The sequence below is a fragment of the Mustela erminea genome, chromosome 2 (genome assembly GCF_009829155.1).
Source record: "Mustela erminea isolate mMusErm1 chromosome 2, mMusErm1.Pri, whole genome shotgun sequence".
Lineage (NCBI taxonomy): Eukaryota > Metazoa > Chordata > Mammalia > Carnivora > Mustelidae > Mustela > Mustela erminea.
In genome coordinates this window covers 165,256,513-165,273,391 of record NC_045615.1, presented here as the reverse complement: position 1 = coordinate 165,273,391, position 16,879 = coordinate 165,256,513, and the positions used below count along the sequence as shown (strand labels likewise).

Sequence of the window (16,879 nt, the reverse complement as noted above, 5' to 3'; positions counted from 1 at the left end):
ACTAGACCCACCCCTACTTTTTTATGAATTCTGCATATACAGAATACCAAAATACTAAACTAACACATTTCTGCAATGTGGATTATGGCAGTAATTTAGCTTAAATATGAAATTTTACTTTTACGTTAACTGCATACATAATGTTGGAGTTTTCCTATTATTTTAACCTTATTAACAATTTCGCTGATTCTTAAAAATTGTCTAAAGAGTAATATTTGGTTTATAAATCAAATTGTAACATCTGAGCAACTGCCAGCTGGAGTTACAACATCCTGGTGTCTATTTTTACATTGTAACACGCTATTTGGCACACTGTTTTGTCAAAAATAAAACTGGATGACCATCTCCTTTAAAAATGTAGTAATACCTCTCAAAATAACTGCTGCTATCTCATGTTCAAAAGTCACTGCTCTAGATTTTTACCTGCTCCTCAAATGAAATGACTCTAGGCTGGATCTTTTCCAAGGTGAAATGATAGATTTCTTTGGCTGTGCTGTCAGGCAGGTTAGGGAGATGTGTACAGAAATCAGTTAGCAACTGTCGAGAGATCACGAGACTGACATTCTCATTTACCACTTGACAAAAAAAAAAAAAAGATAAGAAAACATGAATCATTTATAAATTTTCATTAAGCAATCAATTTTTACCTGAAATTAACATTAAAAATGATATATATTATTGCATTCCTAATAATGAACCTTCAGTGCACTATTCAGGGATTTCCACACCCATATCAGCTTATATTTACACAATTAGTTTTCCTTATGCTGAATTATTTGATTACATAATGATTACACCAAAACAGTAAAAATCCCCTGTATTTTTCTAAGAAACAGAAATGGCTGGGGAAAAGTTTTCTTTTACGTTTGAGAATTTTATATTCTTCCTTCTCTCCCTTATTTTTCTACAAAGGGAAGGCACAGAAACACCTCCATTTTTATGTATCTACTTATATTCCACCTGGTTACAAAAAGGAGTTAAAGAAGAAACTGAGATAATGTTCATGAAATTTAAATAAAGCAAGTACCGCCACTTGTACTTTCCCAATAAAAATGACAAATAAAACTGAAGTCAGCACTAGACGTACAGGCAGACTTAATGACATTATTTATAAACATTTATGAGTTTTTATTACTGTATGTGATTACAGATGAGAGCTCTGAAGTCACACCGCTTCCAGCACTCCTGATCAGACGCTCTCCAAAAGAAACTCAGCTTCTCTGTGTTTCTGTTTTCTCATCTGTACAATGTGGCTAAGGCTGCAGTGAAGCTTAAATGCCCTGTACACAGAGCACTTGAAACAACATGGGGCACAAAGCACTCAACAAATTTCATTATTATTAGCACCATTATTTTATTTTAAAAGATGCATTGTGCTTGTACCACTGCTCAGATAAATTAAGTCTGAAACCAGCAGCTACCAGGAAAATAAATGATGGTCCAAAACTGTTGAGCTGATGTGAATGATTTTCGGTAGATGGCTTTTCATTAGTGCACTGGATTCAAAGTTTATACAAAGATCAAAGTTTATAATAAAAATCACTATTCTTTTGCTACTACAATGCAGTGTTCTCAATAAAGCCATTCCTCTCAGTCTTTCTGAAGCCACTGCCAGTTCAACACCCACTGCAGGCCCCGATCTTTCTGAGGCAGTAACTTACAGTCGCCTGCAACAAGCCTGTCATCAGTTCATGATGTATTAATCATAATTCATCCTTGGATAAAGCCAGATACGGCTGAGAAAATAGTTTCATTACAAGTGCCATTGGGCACTTACAACTGTTTGAAAGAAATTGCTACACAAACTAGCACTTCTCACGAGCATGTGTGTGGAAGCGTGCTGTATAGTGTAAAGCCCTCTCAAGTGTCCTTAACACTGTTAACTCAGTATCAACTCCAGCCTGACTTTCGAGTAATTTCCAAAATAGCTGGATATGTCTGAAGTCAGGGAGTAGGTGAGAAAGTCTTGAAGAATGGAAATGTCTGGTTCCCATTCAAACGGGTAACACCTCTGCGGCACTTACTCTATGCCAAGTACTTCTCGAAGCTCTTTATTTGGTGTATCAACTCCTTTACTCTCCCAGCCCTGCTGCAGGGGAGCTATCACAGCCCCATAAAAATAACCAAGGACATGGAGTCACAAAGGTAGTAACTTGCCCAAGAACACACAACTAATATAGCAAGAGACCAGACTGTATCGAGACTATTCTCTTTATCGTTCTGCTACATTGTCTTTCATCAGTATACTCTATCAATTATGATATAAAACCTTAATTGTTAATGTAACTCTGAAGACAACTTATTGAATAATAACCAAGTAGGAAGTAAATTCTAAAGTGAATTTCCACGTGACTGAATTTAATGTCAATGCAAATTATATTGGTAACTTGATCTAAAACAAGCGTGAGCAAGCTCTGAGGTCCTAACTCAGTAATACAAGGCAAACATGGAATTTTCATCCCACTTACTTGCTTCCACAAAAGCTTTCAAAGCTTCTAGTTGTTCTGCCCCAGATAACTGAACGGCTTTTTCCAGGATCTGACGGTACCTAAAACAACACCAAATGAAAATAAAGTTCAGAGGACGCTACATACTGTAATGCTCACTCTGTTTACTCATTTCTGTTTATCCTGGTTTCTTTCACAGTGCTCTAGTTGCTGTTTTTTTTATAGTACACCATAGATTTCTTTTGTTGTTGTAAGTTCCCAGTCCATCATAAGAAACACTAAATCTGTAATTCTAAGGTATCACTTCTTCTTGTTTTCTTTACAGTAAACCACAAATTTTTTTTAAGTTTTCAGCCCCGGAGGCAACTAGCTGGCTTTGTTGATAGAGTATGAGACTCTTGATCTAGGGGACTGTGAGCTCAAGCCCCACAGCGGGCGTAGAGCCTACTTAAAAAAGAAAAGTTTTCAAGCCCATCACAAGAAAGTGAATCTGTAACTCTAAGTTATTGGATCCAAAGTGTCATTTTTTCTTGAAAAAGTTTTAGGTTTTTAAAAAAATTTTATTTATCTATTTTGAGAGAGAGATCACAAGTAGGCAGAGAAGCAGAGAGAGAAGGGGAAACAGGCTCCCGATGAGCAGAGAGCCCGACTGGGCCCGATCCCAGGACTCTGAGACCATGACCTGAGCCGAAGGCAGAGGCTTTAACCCACTGAACCACCCAGGTGCCCCAAAAAAGTTTTAGTTTTAAATTGAAACTACAATGTCAACTTTTGGGGTGTCTGGGCAGCTCAGCCAGTTGCGCATACGACTTGATTTTGGCTCAGGTTGTAATCTTGGGGCTGTGGGGTTGAGCCCCTACCCCCAATGGCCCTATGCTCAGCAGGAAGTCTGCTTGGAATTCCCTCTCTCCCTCTGCCCCTCCCCACACTTGGGCATAGGCATGTGCACATGCTAGCTTGCGCTCTCTTAAGTAAGTAAATGAATCTTTTTTAAAAGAAGTCTCTTATGATTTGCCTTCTTCTCTTTAAATAAATCAACTTTCTTTCAAATGTCTTAAAAAATAAGCTATATTTCTTTCAATTATGTATTACACAGACATAAAAATGTTATTTGACGTAACCCAGAACCTTTCCTCTTGCGGACCTAATGAAACTAGGGTTACCAACAATAGGATAGTGTTGACTAGGCAGTGGAACAAAATACTAGGGATTGAATGTCTTAGTGTGTACAAAATAAACTCTACCAAGCCAAATGCACTGACAGAACACGCCTCATGTTCTCAGACCTGCCTATACATTCTTTATTTGCAATCACTTCTAATAATTATTCTGCCTAATATTCATGACCACGTAAGATTCAAATCAGAAAAAATATGGGGATGGGGGAGAGGTGTCTGGGTGGCTCCACTGGTTAAGTGTCTGCCTTTGGCTCATGTCATGATCTCAGGGTCCTGGGATTGAGCCCCCTCCCCTCAGTTGGGAATCCCTGCTCAGCAAGGAGTCTGCTTCTCCCTCTCCTTCTGCCCCTCCCCCCTACTCATGCACTCACTCACCCTCTCTCTCTCTAATAAATAAATAAGAATCTTAATTAAAAAAAAAGGATGGGGGAAATGCTAAAAACAGGAACAATGACAATTATTAGGCAATGACAAACCCCTTCCTAAAAATATAAACTCCAGGAGGACAAGGATTTTTGTTTGTTTCGTTGACTGCTATACACACAATGCCTAAAGCAGCGTATCACAAGCATTCAAATATTTAACAGTATTGATAAGTAATAAAACAGTATTTTATTTCTTAAACTGAGTGGTAGGTACACAAGTATTATACTATTGTTTATCCCTCTGTCTTAATAGTAATATTTATTAAAAGCATTAGTTAATATATTTCACAAACCTAACAGTATTGCCAATTATTCAGAATGTTATCCAGAATATAGTCAAGAAACAGAAATATAAAAATAGAAAGAAAAATATATACAAATAGGGCACAAACCCATTCAAATTTATGATTTGTATTCTGTACGAGCTACCATTCAACACTTACTGATTCTCAACCCATACAGTACTCTCTGAACCGTGGTTATATGATTTCTCAAAAACACGAGTCAAACTGACTTGTAAGAAAGATAAACTGACAGAAAAGGCAACAAACTCCAAAAGAAGAGAACTACTACTCTAATAAAGCAAGGAAATATTATTAAGCTTTAAAATAAAAATTGATATTTTTAAAATTATTTTTAAAATTTGAGGGACACTATTCAGCTATCTGAAAATTCATTAACATGGACTATCTCACTCTTTCTCTATATACACATATATATACACATATTTCTCTATATACACATACATACACATGCACATATACTATTTCCCATATCTATATTTATACATCTACTTCACTGCTCTGGGCATTCAATGGTTTATTCAGCTTATTATTCATATTTTTCATATTTATGGCTAAGCCCCCTTAATCTGACATCCGTATAGATTATTTTATACTAACAATATTATACTCAAAGACGACAATGTCGCACAGAAATTTTCTAATTAACCAGTTTTTGTTTTTTTAAAGATTTTATTTATTTACTTATTTATTTGACACAGAGAGAGAGATCACAAGTAGGCAAAGAGGCAGGCAGGGGCGGGGGGAAGCAGGCTCCCTGCTGAGCAGAGATACCGATGCAGGGCTTGATCCCAGGACCCTGAGATCATGACCCGAGCCGAAGGCAGAGGCTTAATCCACTGAGCCACCCAGGCGCCCCTCTAATTAACCAGTTTTAAAGCACTGTTTCATAACTTGTCAACTGATCTGTATTAAAAAACACAACAAAGGGGAACCTTTTGTGATTTCTGTTTGTCAAATAAATAAGTAAAATCTTAAAAAATAATAATAATAAATAAATAAATAACCCCACACACACACACACACACACACACACACACACACACACACACAAAACCCAGCAACAAAAAACCTAGAAAGTGATAAAACTTTTACATTAACCACATCATACAACTTGCCAGAGCATTACGAATTGCCTAATCAAACTCTCAACTTTTACAGATTAAGAAAGAGAGGTACAGAGTTCAGGCTAGATGCTATCTTACTCATTCTCTAATACGTAAATCCCAGTATTCCAGTATCTAAGAATAAGAAATTAATTCTTTACAATAATAATAAGGAATGACTAATAAACCTAATTTAAATCTGGGATTCAAATAATCAATCGGGCACCTGGCTGGCTCAGTCAGTTAAACGGCTGCCTTCAGCTTGGTCATAAACCCAGAGTCCCAGGATAGAGCTGCGAGTCAGGCTTCCTACTCAGTGGGGAGTCTGCTTCTCCCTTTCCCTCTGCTCCTCCCACTTGTGTGCTCTCTCTCCCTCTAATAAATGAAATTTAGGGGCACCTGGGTGGCTCAGTGGGTTAGGCCTCTGCCTTCGGCTCAGGTCATGATCTCAGGATCCTGGAGATCCTGAGCCCCGCATCAGGCTCAGCTCAGCGGGGAGCACCCCCCACCGCCTGCCTGTCTGCCTACCTGTGATCTCTCTCTGTCAAATAAATAAAAATCTTAAAAAAAAAATACCAGTGGTAAAAATTTAAGGCAATGTAATTTTGTGATTAAAATTATGAACTTTGGTGTAAAACATATCCTGATTTTGAGTCTGGGCTCTCTGCTCAGCGGGGAGCCTGCTTCCTCCTTGCCCTCTGCCTGCCTTTCTGCCTTCTTGTGATCTCTCTCTCTCTATCAAATAAATAAATAAAATCTTTTAAAAGTCATTTAATATGCCATATTAAATAAGCCAAAAATGTGAATTGAGCACCTAGGGTTTTTTAAATGTTGTATAAGATTCTGTGTATGATACTAAAGAGACTTTAAATAACCTTAGTCTTTGAAGCTATAGCCTAGGCAAATGAAAATTTAAATATCAAGTAATATTATCACAAATTACAATAAAACAAAAGTCACTGAAATGAATAAAACTGAACAATATAAGAAATATGACTGCAAGAGCTAATAAATTAATTCGGTAAAGTTGTGGGGTACAACATCAATGCTCAAAAATCTGTTCTCTTTCTCTTTTTTTATTTTTAAAGATTTTATTTATTTATTTGACAGAGAGAGACACAGCGACAGAGGGAACACAAGCAGGGGGAGTGGGAGAGGGAGAAGCAGGCTTCCCCCAGAGCAGGGCGCCTGATGCAGGGCTCAATCCCAGGACCCCAGGATCATGACCTGAGCCAAAAGCAGACACTTAACAACTGAGCCACACAGGCACCCCTGTTGTGTTTCCAATAGCCAAAACATGGAACGAGCCCACATGCCCATCAATAGATAAATGGATAAAAAAGATGCTATATATGTATAAATATATACAAATATTATATACAAACACAATTTTATATATATATACATATACATATGGAATATACTCAGCCACCAAAAAGAATGAAGTCTTGGCATTTGCAACATGTGGATGAACTAGAGCGCATTATGCTAAATGAAGCAAGGCCATCAGAGAAAGACAAATACGTATATGTATGTATGCATGATCTCACAGGTAGAATTTAAGAAACAAAACTGATGAACATAAGGGAAGGGAAGGAAAAATAAAATAAGAAGGAAACAGAGGGAGACAAACCATAAGAGACTTTTTTTTTTAATAAAGATTTTATTTATTTATTTGTCCGAGAGAGAGAGTAAGTGCGAGAGTGTGGGCACAGCAGGGGGAGCAGCAGGCGGAGGGCAAAGCAGGCTCCCTCATGAGCAAGGAGCCAGAAGCAGGACTCAATCCCAGGACCCTGAGATCATGACCTGAGCTCAAGGCAGATGCTTAAACAATGAGCCACCCACGTGTCTCACCATAAGAGACTCTCGACTGTAGGAAACAAACTAGAGGATGCTGGAGGGGAGGTGGGTGGCATCAGGTAATGGGCATTCTTTAAGGAGGACTCATGATGTGATGAGCATTGTGTATTATATGCAACTGATGAATCTCTAAATTGTACCTCTGAGACTATTAATACACCATATGTTAATTAAATTGAATTTAAATTTTTAAAAATCTGTTGTGTTTCTACACACTAATAACAAATCATCAGGAAGAGAAAACATCGTATTTATAATTACATCAAAAAGAATAAAGGAACAAAGAATAAATTTAACCCAGGTGGAAGATCTGTACACTGAAAACTATAAGACAATGATGAAAGAAACTAAAGACATAAATAAAAGGAAAGACATTCCATTGTCACAGACCGAACGTATCAGTCTTGTTAAAATGCCCATACCACCCAAAGCAATCTACAGATTCAATGAAATCCGTATCAAAATTCCAACAGCATTTTTCACAGAAACAGAACAAACAACCTAAAATTTTGTATCGCACTACAAAAGACCTTGAATAACCAAGCAATCTTGAGAAAAAAACCAACAAAGTTGGAGGCATCACACTCCCTGATTTCAAATTATTACAAAGGCAGAGTAATCAAAATGGTATGGTATTAGCATGAACACAGCCACACAGATTAATGGAACAGAATAGAGAGCCTGGCAATAAACCCAGACATATATGGTCAATTAACTTACAACAAAGCAGGCAAGAATATACAACGGGGAAAGGATGGTGTCTTCAATAAATGGTGCCGAGAAAAAGACGGCCACAGGCAAAAAAATGAACCTGGACCACTATCTTACCCCATACACAAAAATAAACTCAAAATGAATTAAAGACTTGAATGTAAGACCTGAAGCCATAAAACTCCTAGAATAAAATGTAAGTGGTAAACTTAATGTTGGTCTTAGTAATATCTTTATAGATCTCACTCAAGAAGCAGTGACAACAAAAGCAAAAATAAAGGAGACTCTATCAAGCTAAAAAGCTTCAAGTGAAGAAAACCATCAACAAAATAAAAAGGCAACCTAGAGAAGGAAGAAAAATACTTGTAAATCATATATCTGATAAGGGGTTAATATCTAAAATATATTAAGAAACTCATACAACTCAACAGCAAAAAAATAAATAGAAGAGTGATTTAAAAATGGCAGGGGGGCACCTGGGTGGCTCAGCTGGTTAAGCATCCGACTTCTGATTTTGGCTCAGATCATGACCTCAGGGTTTTGAGATGGAACCCCATATCCAGCTCTGCACTAGGCACAAAGCCTACTTAGGATTCTCAGTCTCTCCACCTCTCTCTCCCCAACTCCCTGTTCATTTCCTCCCTCTCTCTCTGTCTCTCCAAAAAAAGGGGGGGAGGGGGGCAGAGGAACTGAACAGATATTTCCCCATACAGATGGCCAAAAGTCACACAAAAACAGGCTGAACATCACTAATAATCTGAGAAATACAAGTCAAATCCACAATAAGCTATTACCTCACATCTGTTAGAATGGCTATATTAAAAAGGTAAGAAATGGGGCACCTGGGTGGCTCAGTGGGTGAAGCCTCTGCCTTTGGCTCAGGTCATCTCAGGGTCCTGGGACTGAGCCCCGTGTTGGGCTCTCTGCTCCGTGACACCCACCCTGCCCCCCGCCTGCCTCTCTGCCTACTTGTGATCTCTGTCAAATAAATAAATAAAATCTTAAAAAAAAAAAAAAAAGACAAGAAGTAACAAGTGTTGGGGAAGAGACACAAAAAAGGGAACCTTCGTGTACTGTTGGTAGGAATGTAATTAGTGCAGTCACTATGAAAAATGGTATAAAGAATCTCAAAAAAACCCCCACTTTGTGATCCAACATTTCTACTGGGTATTTAACCAAACAAAATGAAAACATTAGTTTGAAAAGATATATAAATACTCCAATGTTCACTGCAGCATTATTTACAATAATCAAGATATAGAAACAACTAAAGTGTTCACCTATAAATGAATGGATAAAGAACACTTGTGTAAATACAATGGAATATTATTCAGCCATAAAAAGAAAGAAAATCTTGCCTTTTGCAACAAGACAGATAGATCCTGAAGGCATTAATGCTAAGTAAAATAAATCAGACAGAGAAAGATAAGTACCAAACGATCTTTCTTACCGTGGAATCTAAAGTAAAACCAAACCACACACGCAGATGCAGATCAAACCGGTGCCTGCCAGAGGCAAGGAGCGGAGTTGGGAAAATGGGGGACGATGGGGAAAGATACAAACTCCGAGTTATAAAGTAAGTAAGTCATGGGGATGTAATGTACAGCACAGCGACTGCGTTAATAATACTGTGTGTTGCATATTTCAACGTTGCTAAAAAAGTAGTTCTTAAAAGTTCTCACCCCAAGAAAAAAAATTTTGTACGAATAAAAAATGGGTATGTTTCTTTGAAATTAAGAATAGCTATCAAAGTCACCATTAAGAAAGTGAGACATGCTTTCCTCAGCTGCCCTTAAGGTGCTCGGTCCTCTCAAGGAAGCGAATGCCGAGATCGGGTGAGGCCACATCCCCTGTGTCCGCCCGGCACTCGCCTGCATCTGCCTGGCCCTCACCCTGCAGGACGATGAGGTCACAGAGCAAAGATCAATGCCCTCATTAGAACACCAGGTAGGACTGTTGAACCTCTCTTGCTGGGCTTGTTTGCAAAGGCCCTGGGCAGTGTCAACATAGGAACCTCAGGGGCCAACAGAGCGGCTGGGAGAGCCACCCCAGCACCTGGTGCTGTGCCAGCAGGAGGTCCTGCTCGCTGCTCCAGCAGAGAAGACAATGGAAGCAAAGAAAGAAGAATCAGAGGACTGTGATGATGGCATGGGCTCTGGTCTATCAAACCTCTTCTATAACCTGTTCAATTAAAAGCTTAAAAAAAAAAGTGAAACATGCAAGCCATAGATAGAAAAGATACTTGAAATCCATGTGTTCGGCAAAAAAATAAAAAATAAATAAATAAGCACTTCACTAGAGATAACATCCAAATGCCCAGTAAGCATATTAAAAGATTCCCAACCACCTCAATACTCATTAAGTTAATGCGGATTATAAGCATAAGTAGATACTATTATACTTCCACTAGAATGAATAATATTAAAAACACTAACAAATTTGAGTAAGGGTGAGAATGTGGGGGAACTAATCTCACCTATACCCCACGGGAGTGTAAAGTGATCTACACTCGGGAAAACCACTGGCAGTTACCTACTAAAACTAAACGTGTATTCTATAACCCAAATATTCTACTCCTGGGTAGATATCCAAGAAAAATGAATGTTTATGTCCACAAAAAGATAAATACAAAAATTTTCATAGTAGCTTTATTCAAAATAGCTCTAAACTACAAAAAATTGTAATGATCATCAATAAGAAAGTGAAGCCCGCTAAAAAAATGGCATTCTACAAATCAATAAGGAACGCTTCAAGCATGAATGTATCCCACATATATGTTAAATGAAAAAGGACAGACACAAAAGGGTATAAACTGAATGGTTCCATTTATGTGCATTTCAAGAACAGGCAAACCCAATTCACGGTAACAGAAGTAGAAGAGTATTTATATTTGAGGGCAATGACTGGGAAGGGGCATGAGGGGCCCTCTGGGCATGCTGGAAATATTCCCCAGCTTGATCTGGATAGTTGTTACATACCTATGTATCTGAGAAAATGTATTAGGCTCTACTCTTAAGAGAAATGTACTCAGAGGCGCCCAGCTGGCTTAGTGGGTTAAAGCCTCTGCCTTTGGCTTGGGTCATGATCCTGGGGTCCTGGGATCGAGCCCCACATCAGGCTCTCTGCTTGGTGGGGAGCCTGCTTCCTCCTCTCTCTCTGCCTGCTTCTCTGCCTACTTGTGATCTCTCTCTGTCAAATAAATAAATAAATAAATAAATAAATAAAATCTTAAAAAAAAAAAAAAGAGTAATGTACTCAGTGCAATGTAATTTAAAACATATAGGTATATATAAACCCAGAAATATCTTATGTTTTAAGAGAAAGTAAAAACAAAATTAAAAAAGAGAGAGATGAAAAATGAAGAGGTAATATTTTAATTTAGAAGAGAGTAAAACCAAAAGGGGTTAGATTAGCTAGAGAAGGCTCCATGGACAAAACATCTTTTTACTAAGCACTCAACAGAAAAAACGGAGATATGACTGATATGGAGAACATGACAGATACCAAATACATTTTCCTTAAAAAATATTATGGAGGGGCGCCTGGGTAGCTCAGTGGGTTAAAGCCTCTGCCTTCAGCTCGAGTCATGATCCCAGGGTCCTGGGATCAAGCCCCGTATCAGGCTCTCTGCTCAGCGGGGAGCCTGCTTCCTCCTCTCTCTCTGCCTGCCTCTCTGCCTACTTGTGATCTCTGTCTGTCATATAAATAAATAAAATCTTTAAAAAAAAAAACAAAAATGGAATGATGTTGGCTTCATATTTAAAAATATATATATATTATGGAGGTGGGTTCCTGGGTGGCTCAGTCGGTTAAGCATCCAGCTCTTGGTTTCAGCTCAGGTCTTGATCTCATGGTCATGAGTTCAAGCCCCGTGTTGGGCTCCACACTGGACACGCAGCCTACTTAAAAAAAATAAAAATTAGAGAGGAAAACAAATTTAACTAAGGTGCTTGCATCTACCCTATCCATTTACCATCATCAACAAATGTCTACTGAACATCCAGTTACGTCTATGAACTAAAGTCCACTGTGCTGATTCCTGATTTCTTGGCACTTAAATCTGAAGGTAAGTAATACACACCTACATGAAAATGTATCACAGTCACTATTTAGAATCAAAACAAGTAGAACAGGTATGTATTAGTAGATCTTTCACCTATGGTAATGACAAATTAGATGACTGGACCAACTCCACCTCAAAACAAAAATAAAAACATAAAAAGCTGAAAAAAATGCAAAAAAGAAAAAATTAATAGCATAAAATCCTAAGAAGAAAGAAAAAAACAGGAGAAGATAAGAGTCCGAAGAGCATCTGCCTGAAAGCCTTTGCTGACTGTGAACCAACAGCTGAGAGGCAGAGTGGCACTTCTGGTGGGCTCTGCCTTGGGGCATTCTGCCAATCTACTAGAAACACTTAGAGGAAAGTTGTAATTTTTGGCCAACTACAGAAGCTAAAAGAAAAGAAATCTGAGATCCACACCTGCCAAAGGAGGAAACGCTACCATTTTGGAAATAAGATTACAATTTCTATGCTAAGGATCATCTAGGTAAACCATAAAATTCTGAAGTCTTGAGCCTAGACTGCTATCACCCTTGGGTGACTGGCAGAAGGCAATGAAAATCCTCCATGAAAGGTTACAATCCTAAAGCCTCCAAATGTTTTGAAAAGTATATTTTTAAATAACTTGCCCAACAAAGATTACAAGGCATATAACTCTATGAGCTAGAGTCAACAAAAGCAACAGACAGCAGCAACAGCAGGGCCTCCAGATACCGGCAACTACCAGAAAGACTGCAGTGCAATTACGCGTATCATGTTTACAGAGATAAACTCAGGCTTCAAGGTTTCAGCAAGAAACTGAGAATCATGAAAAGTGTCATCTGAAGAAAGGACCACCAGGGCACCTAGCTGGCATGTCAGCAGAGCATGAGACTCTCCATCTCAGGGTCTTGAGTTCAAGCCCCACGTCAGACATGCAGCGTACTTAAAATAGAAAGTTTAAAAACCATATTTAAAAAAGAAAGAAAGAAAAGAAAAAAGAACCACCAAAAACTATAGAACTAAAAAATACTGTATCCAAGCTCACTCAATGAAGTTCTTAACAGTAGATAAAACACATCTGAAAAACTGATAAACTAGGAGGCAGGACGGAAAAGTCTATCCGGAATAAAGCAGTCCAAAGCTAAGTACAGGGGCGCCTGGGTGGCTCAGTGGGTTAAAGCCTCTGCCTTCAGCTCGGGTCATGATCCCAGGGTCCTGGGATCGAGCCCCACATCGGGCTCTCTGCTCAGTGGGGAGCCTGCTTCCTCCTCCCTCTCTCTCTGCCTGCCTCTCTGCCTACTTGTGATCTCTATCTGTCAAATAAAATAAATAAAATCTTAAAAATATATATATATACAAAGCTAAGTACAGAAGACAGGGTTAGAGACATGGAGGTCACAGTAAGAGGCCTAATGGGGGCTTCACTGGAATCCCAGAGAAGGGAATGGAATGCAACACAGGCTACATTTGTAAAAGACAGCTGAAACATCCCAGACCATGAAAGAGTCGAATAGATCTGTTCAACAAATGCAGCGAAGCACCATCAGAATGATGCAGTAGAGTATTTACAAACAAAAATAAGACAAAACGAAAAACCACAGTTCTTTCTCCTTCTGCATATATGCCCCTGCAGTGTGACTATGTAACCTCTTTGATCTGGCCTTGTTTTGATTAACAGAATTTAGTAGAAGTGAAGTGCTGCTGTGAACTGAGACGTCAAGAGGTCCTGTGTATGTCCTTTTCTCCTGGACCCTGCTGTGGCCACACGAACAAGACCAGACTAACCTGCTGGATAACGGAACACGCAGCCCGGTCACCGCCACCTGCCCCACCAACGCAGCACAGCAGCGGTGCCTGCCCGATCTGCAGTGGACAGCAGGCACAAGGGGGAGGTATGTGTGCGACCCAGACCACGCAGGACAGAGAACCACCCAGCTGGGCCCAGCCCACCAACAAATTATAAACAAAGTAAATGCTTGTTGTTTTAATCCACTAAGTTTTCGAGTGGTTTATCTCACAGAAAAAACCCAACTGACAGATTTAACAAATCCACATAGATACATCACAAAGAAGTTTCAGGAAATTAAATATGATAATACCTAGGAGAAACAATAAATTATTTATTAATTGTTATAAAATTAATTAATAATTTCCTTATAAACCAAAACCACAATGAGATACCACCTCACACGGGTCAGAATAACTAAATTAACCACTAAGGAAACAATACATTCTGGCGAGGATGCGGAGAAAGGGGAACCCTCCTACACTGTTGGTGGGAATGCAAGCCCGTGCAGCCACTCTGGAAAACAGCATGGAGGGTCCTCAAAAAGTTGAAAATAGAGCTACCCTACAACCCGGCAATCACACTACTGAGTATTTACCCAAAGATACAAAAACAGTGAGTCGAAGGAACATGTGCACCCCAATGTTTATAGCAGCAATGTCCACCACAGCCAAACTATGGAAAGAGCCCAGAGGGCCATCGACAGATGAATGGATAAAGAAGATGTGGTACGGGGCGCCTGGGTGGCTCAGTGGGTTGGGCCTCTGCCTTCGGCTCAGGTCAGGGTCCTGGATGCCAGGGTCCTGGATCGAGCCCCGCATCTCTTCTCAGCAGGAAGCCTGCTCCCCCCCCCCCCCGCCTCTCTGCCTACTTATGATCTCTGTCAAATAAATAAATAAAAAGAAGATGTGGTATGTGTACACACACACACACAGGAATATTACTAAGTTGTCAAGAAGAATGAAATCTTGCCATTTATAACTATACACACAGAACTAGAGTGTACTTAGCTAAGCCAAGTAAGTTGGGCAGAGAAAGACAAATAACATATGATTTCACTCATATGTGGAATTTCAGAAACAAAACAGATGAACACAGGGGAAGGGAAGGAAAAATAAGATAAAAACAGACGAGGCAAATGATAAGAGACTCTCCGCTGTAAGAAACAAACTGAGGGTGGGAAGATGAGATATTGGGTGATGGGGAGTAAGGAGGGTACTTGACGAAATGAGCACTGGGTGTTAGAGGCAACTGATGAATGACTGAATTCTACCCCTGAAACTAATAACACATTACATGTTAACTAAATTGAATTTAAATAAGAAAAATTTTTTAAAAGAAAATGATAATATGCGAGAATCTCAGTAAGATTAACAACTGATGTCTCAGCAAATTTTAATTTTAATTAAAATTTAAAATGCTAAAAAAAAGAAATAATTTCCTAAATGAGGTTGATCTTTAAGTATTCTAAATATTTCAATGTAGTGTTAAGTGGAAAAGAGTGGAGGCAGATAGGTATTTTAAGGCCCCCGCAAAAAGAATCACTACCTGAAATGTAGTCTATTAAGGCCAAAAGGTAGAGGTGCTTAGAGTCAAGGGCTATGAGCCAAGCATACAGGTTGAATTATGGCACTGCCAGAAGCTATGCGACCTCAAGCAAGGTATTTCACCTCCGTACTTCAGTTTCCTCATATGCAATATAAATATTACTTAAGGATTAAAAAATGTAAATAACGATGTGCTTGGCACATGGTAAACACCAGACGTTAGGGAACTTCCCTCTTGAGATGGGACCCACTAAAACTGCTGTGTGTGGGAATAACAAAGAACCAGAGACTCTGTTATAAGGAGCCCTTGAGAGTCCACAGCGTGTATTATCTAGTGTGTACCTGGTGTGTAAGTGTCTTCTGTTTTTTGACAGTTCTATTCCATTCTATTATTAAAAAGTTCTAATCAAAAGTCTATCTCTGTGAGGCAAAGGAGTCTATTTTGTTTTCTACAAAAGAGCCCTCCTTTTTTAAGATTGAATTATTTGACAGAAAAAGAGAGCACAAGCAGAGGGAGCGGGAGAGAGAGAGAAGCAGGCTCCCCAGTGAGCAAAGAGCCGGATGCAGTATCTGATCCCAGGACCCTGAGATCACGACCTGAGCACAAGGCAGATACTTAACTGACTGAGCCCCCCGGACGCCCTGGGAAAACAGCCTAATAGTCAAAGAGAGCTAAAGGGCCTCCCATTAGCCTCTCTTCTCTATGCTAACAGCTTCTTGTAAAAAGAAATCTTTAGACTCCAAAGGCCATCCTCTTCTCGGTACCTTCTCTATCAAGAATTACGAATACCAAAAAAAAAGGCCTATTTTTATAGAATTTTCCTTTCTGCATTTCCTCTCCTTTATTTTATAGAATTTCCCTTCTACTGTAACTTGGCCACGTCTCCCATGTTTCCTCCCCTTGAATCTGGGCTGGTCTGGTGATTGACTTGGACTGTTTCAGAGCAGCGACACTGGGAGATCCCCTGGCCCGCCGGGCGGCGGCTTCCACTCTCACCCTTGGGGAACACCTCTGGGCCCTGTAAGGACGACTGAATGGGAGACGTGCGGAGAGACGGGCTCGGCCAGCACCGCCTGAAGCGCACGTGCGTCTGTGCCGGCTTCGCCCGCCCCAGCGGAGCTGCCCGCTGCCCTGCCCCTGCGCGACGCGGCTGAGGCCAGCACCGCAGGCCGGCCAGCCCAGAGGGCCCTGAAAACAGTCGTCGCCTCGCACAAGTCTTCGGTGGGTCACACAGGAACGCGTCAGCGAAGGCCCTGGAGCCCAGGTATGTTGCTGACCTGCAATTCCCAGCTGAGGACGTGAATTCGCAGCTTAAGTTTCCGAGCCCTACGCATACTTGAAACCCCGCACCTCTCTGATAAGGACCGTTCTTCAGCAAACAGGACGCAGAGCAAAGCCTGGGGGAAAGCACACAGCATGGCACTGTCCCCGCAACCTAAACGTTACACGGATGCAGCGCTAAGCCGCGACGACA

The 16,879-nt window shown here is 40.0% G+C and overlaps 1 protein-coding gene and 1 pseudogene across 4 annotated transcripts in view; one reads left to right on the top strand and one right to left on the bottom strand.

Moving 5' to 3' along the window:
* COPS4 (COP9 signalosome subunit 4) overlaps positions 1 to 16,879 on the bottom strand; it is a 37,498-nt gene that overhangs the window by 19,451 nt on the left and 1,168 nt on the right. For all 4 annotated transcript variants that reach the window (XM_032334778.1, XM_032334775.1, XM_032334777.1 and 1 more), the window contains exons 2-3: positions 2,469 to 2,548; positions 424 to 575 (exon numbers count right to left, since the gene is read on the bottom strand). In XM_032334778.1, coding sequence (XP_032190669.1) covers positions 424 to 575; positions 2,469 to 2,548 — 232 coding nt within the window. The remainder of the gene's footprint in view (positions 1 to 423; positions 576 to 2,468; positions 2,549 to 16,879) is intronic.
* LOC116584103 lies at positions 9,743 to 10,222 on the top strand (annotated as a pseudogene).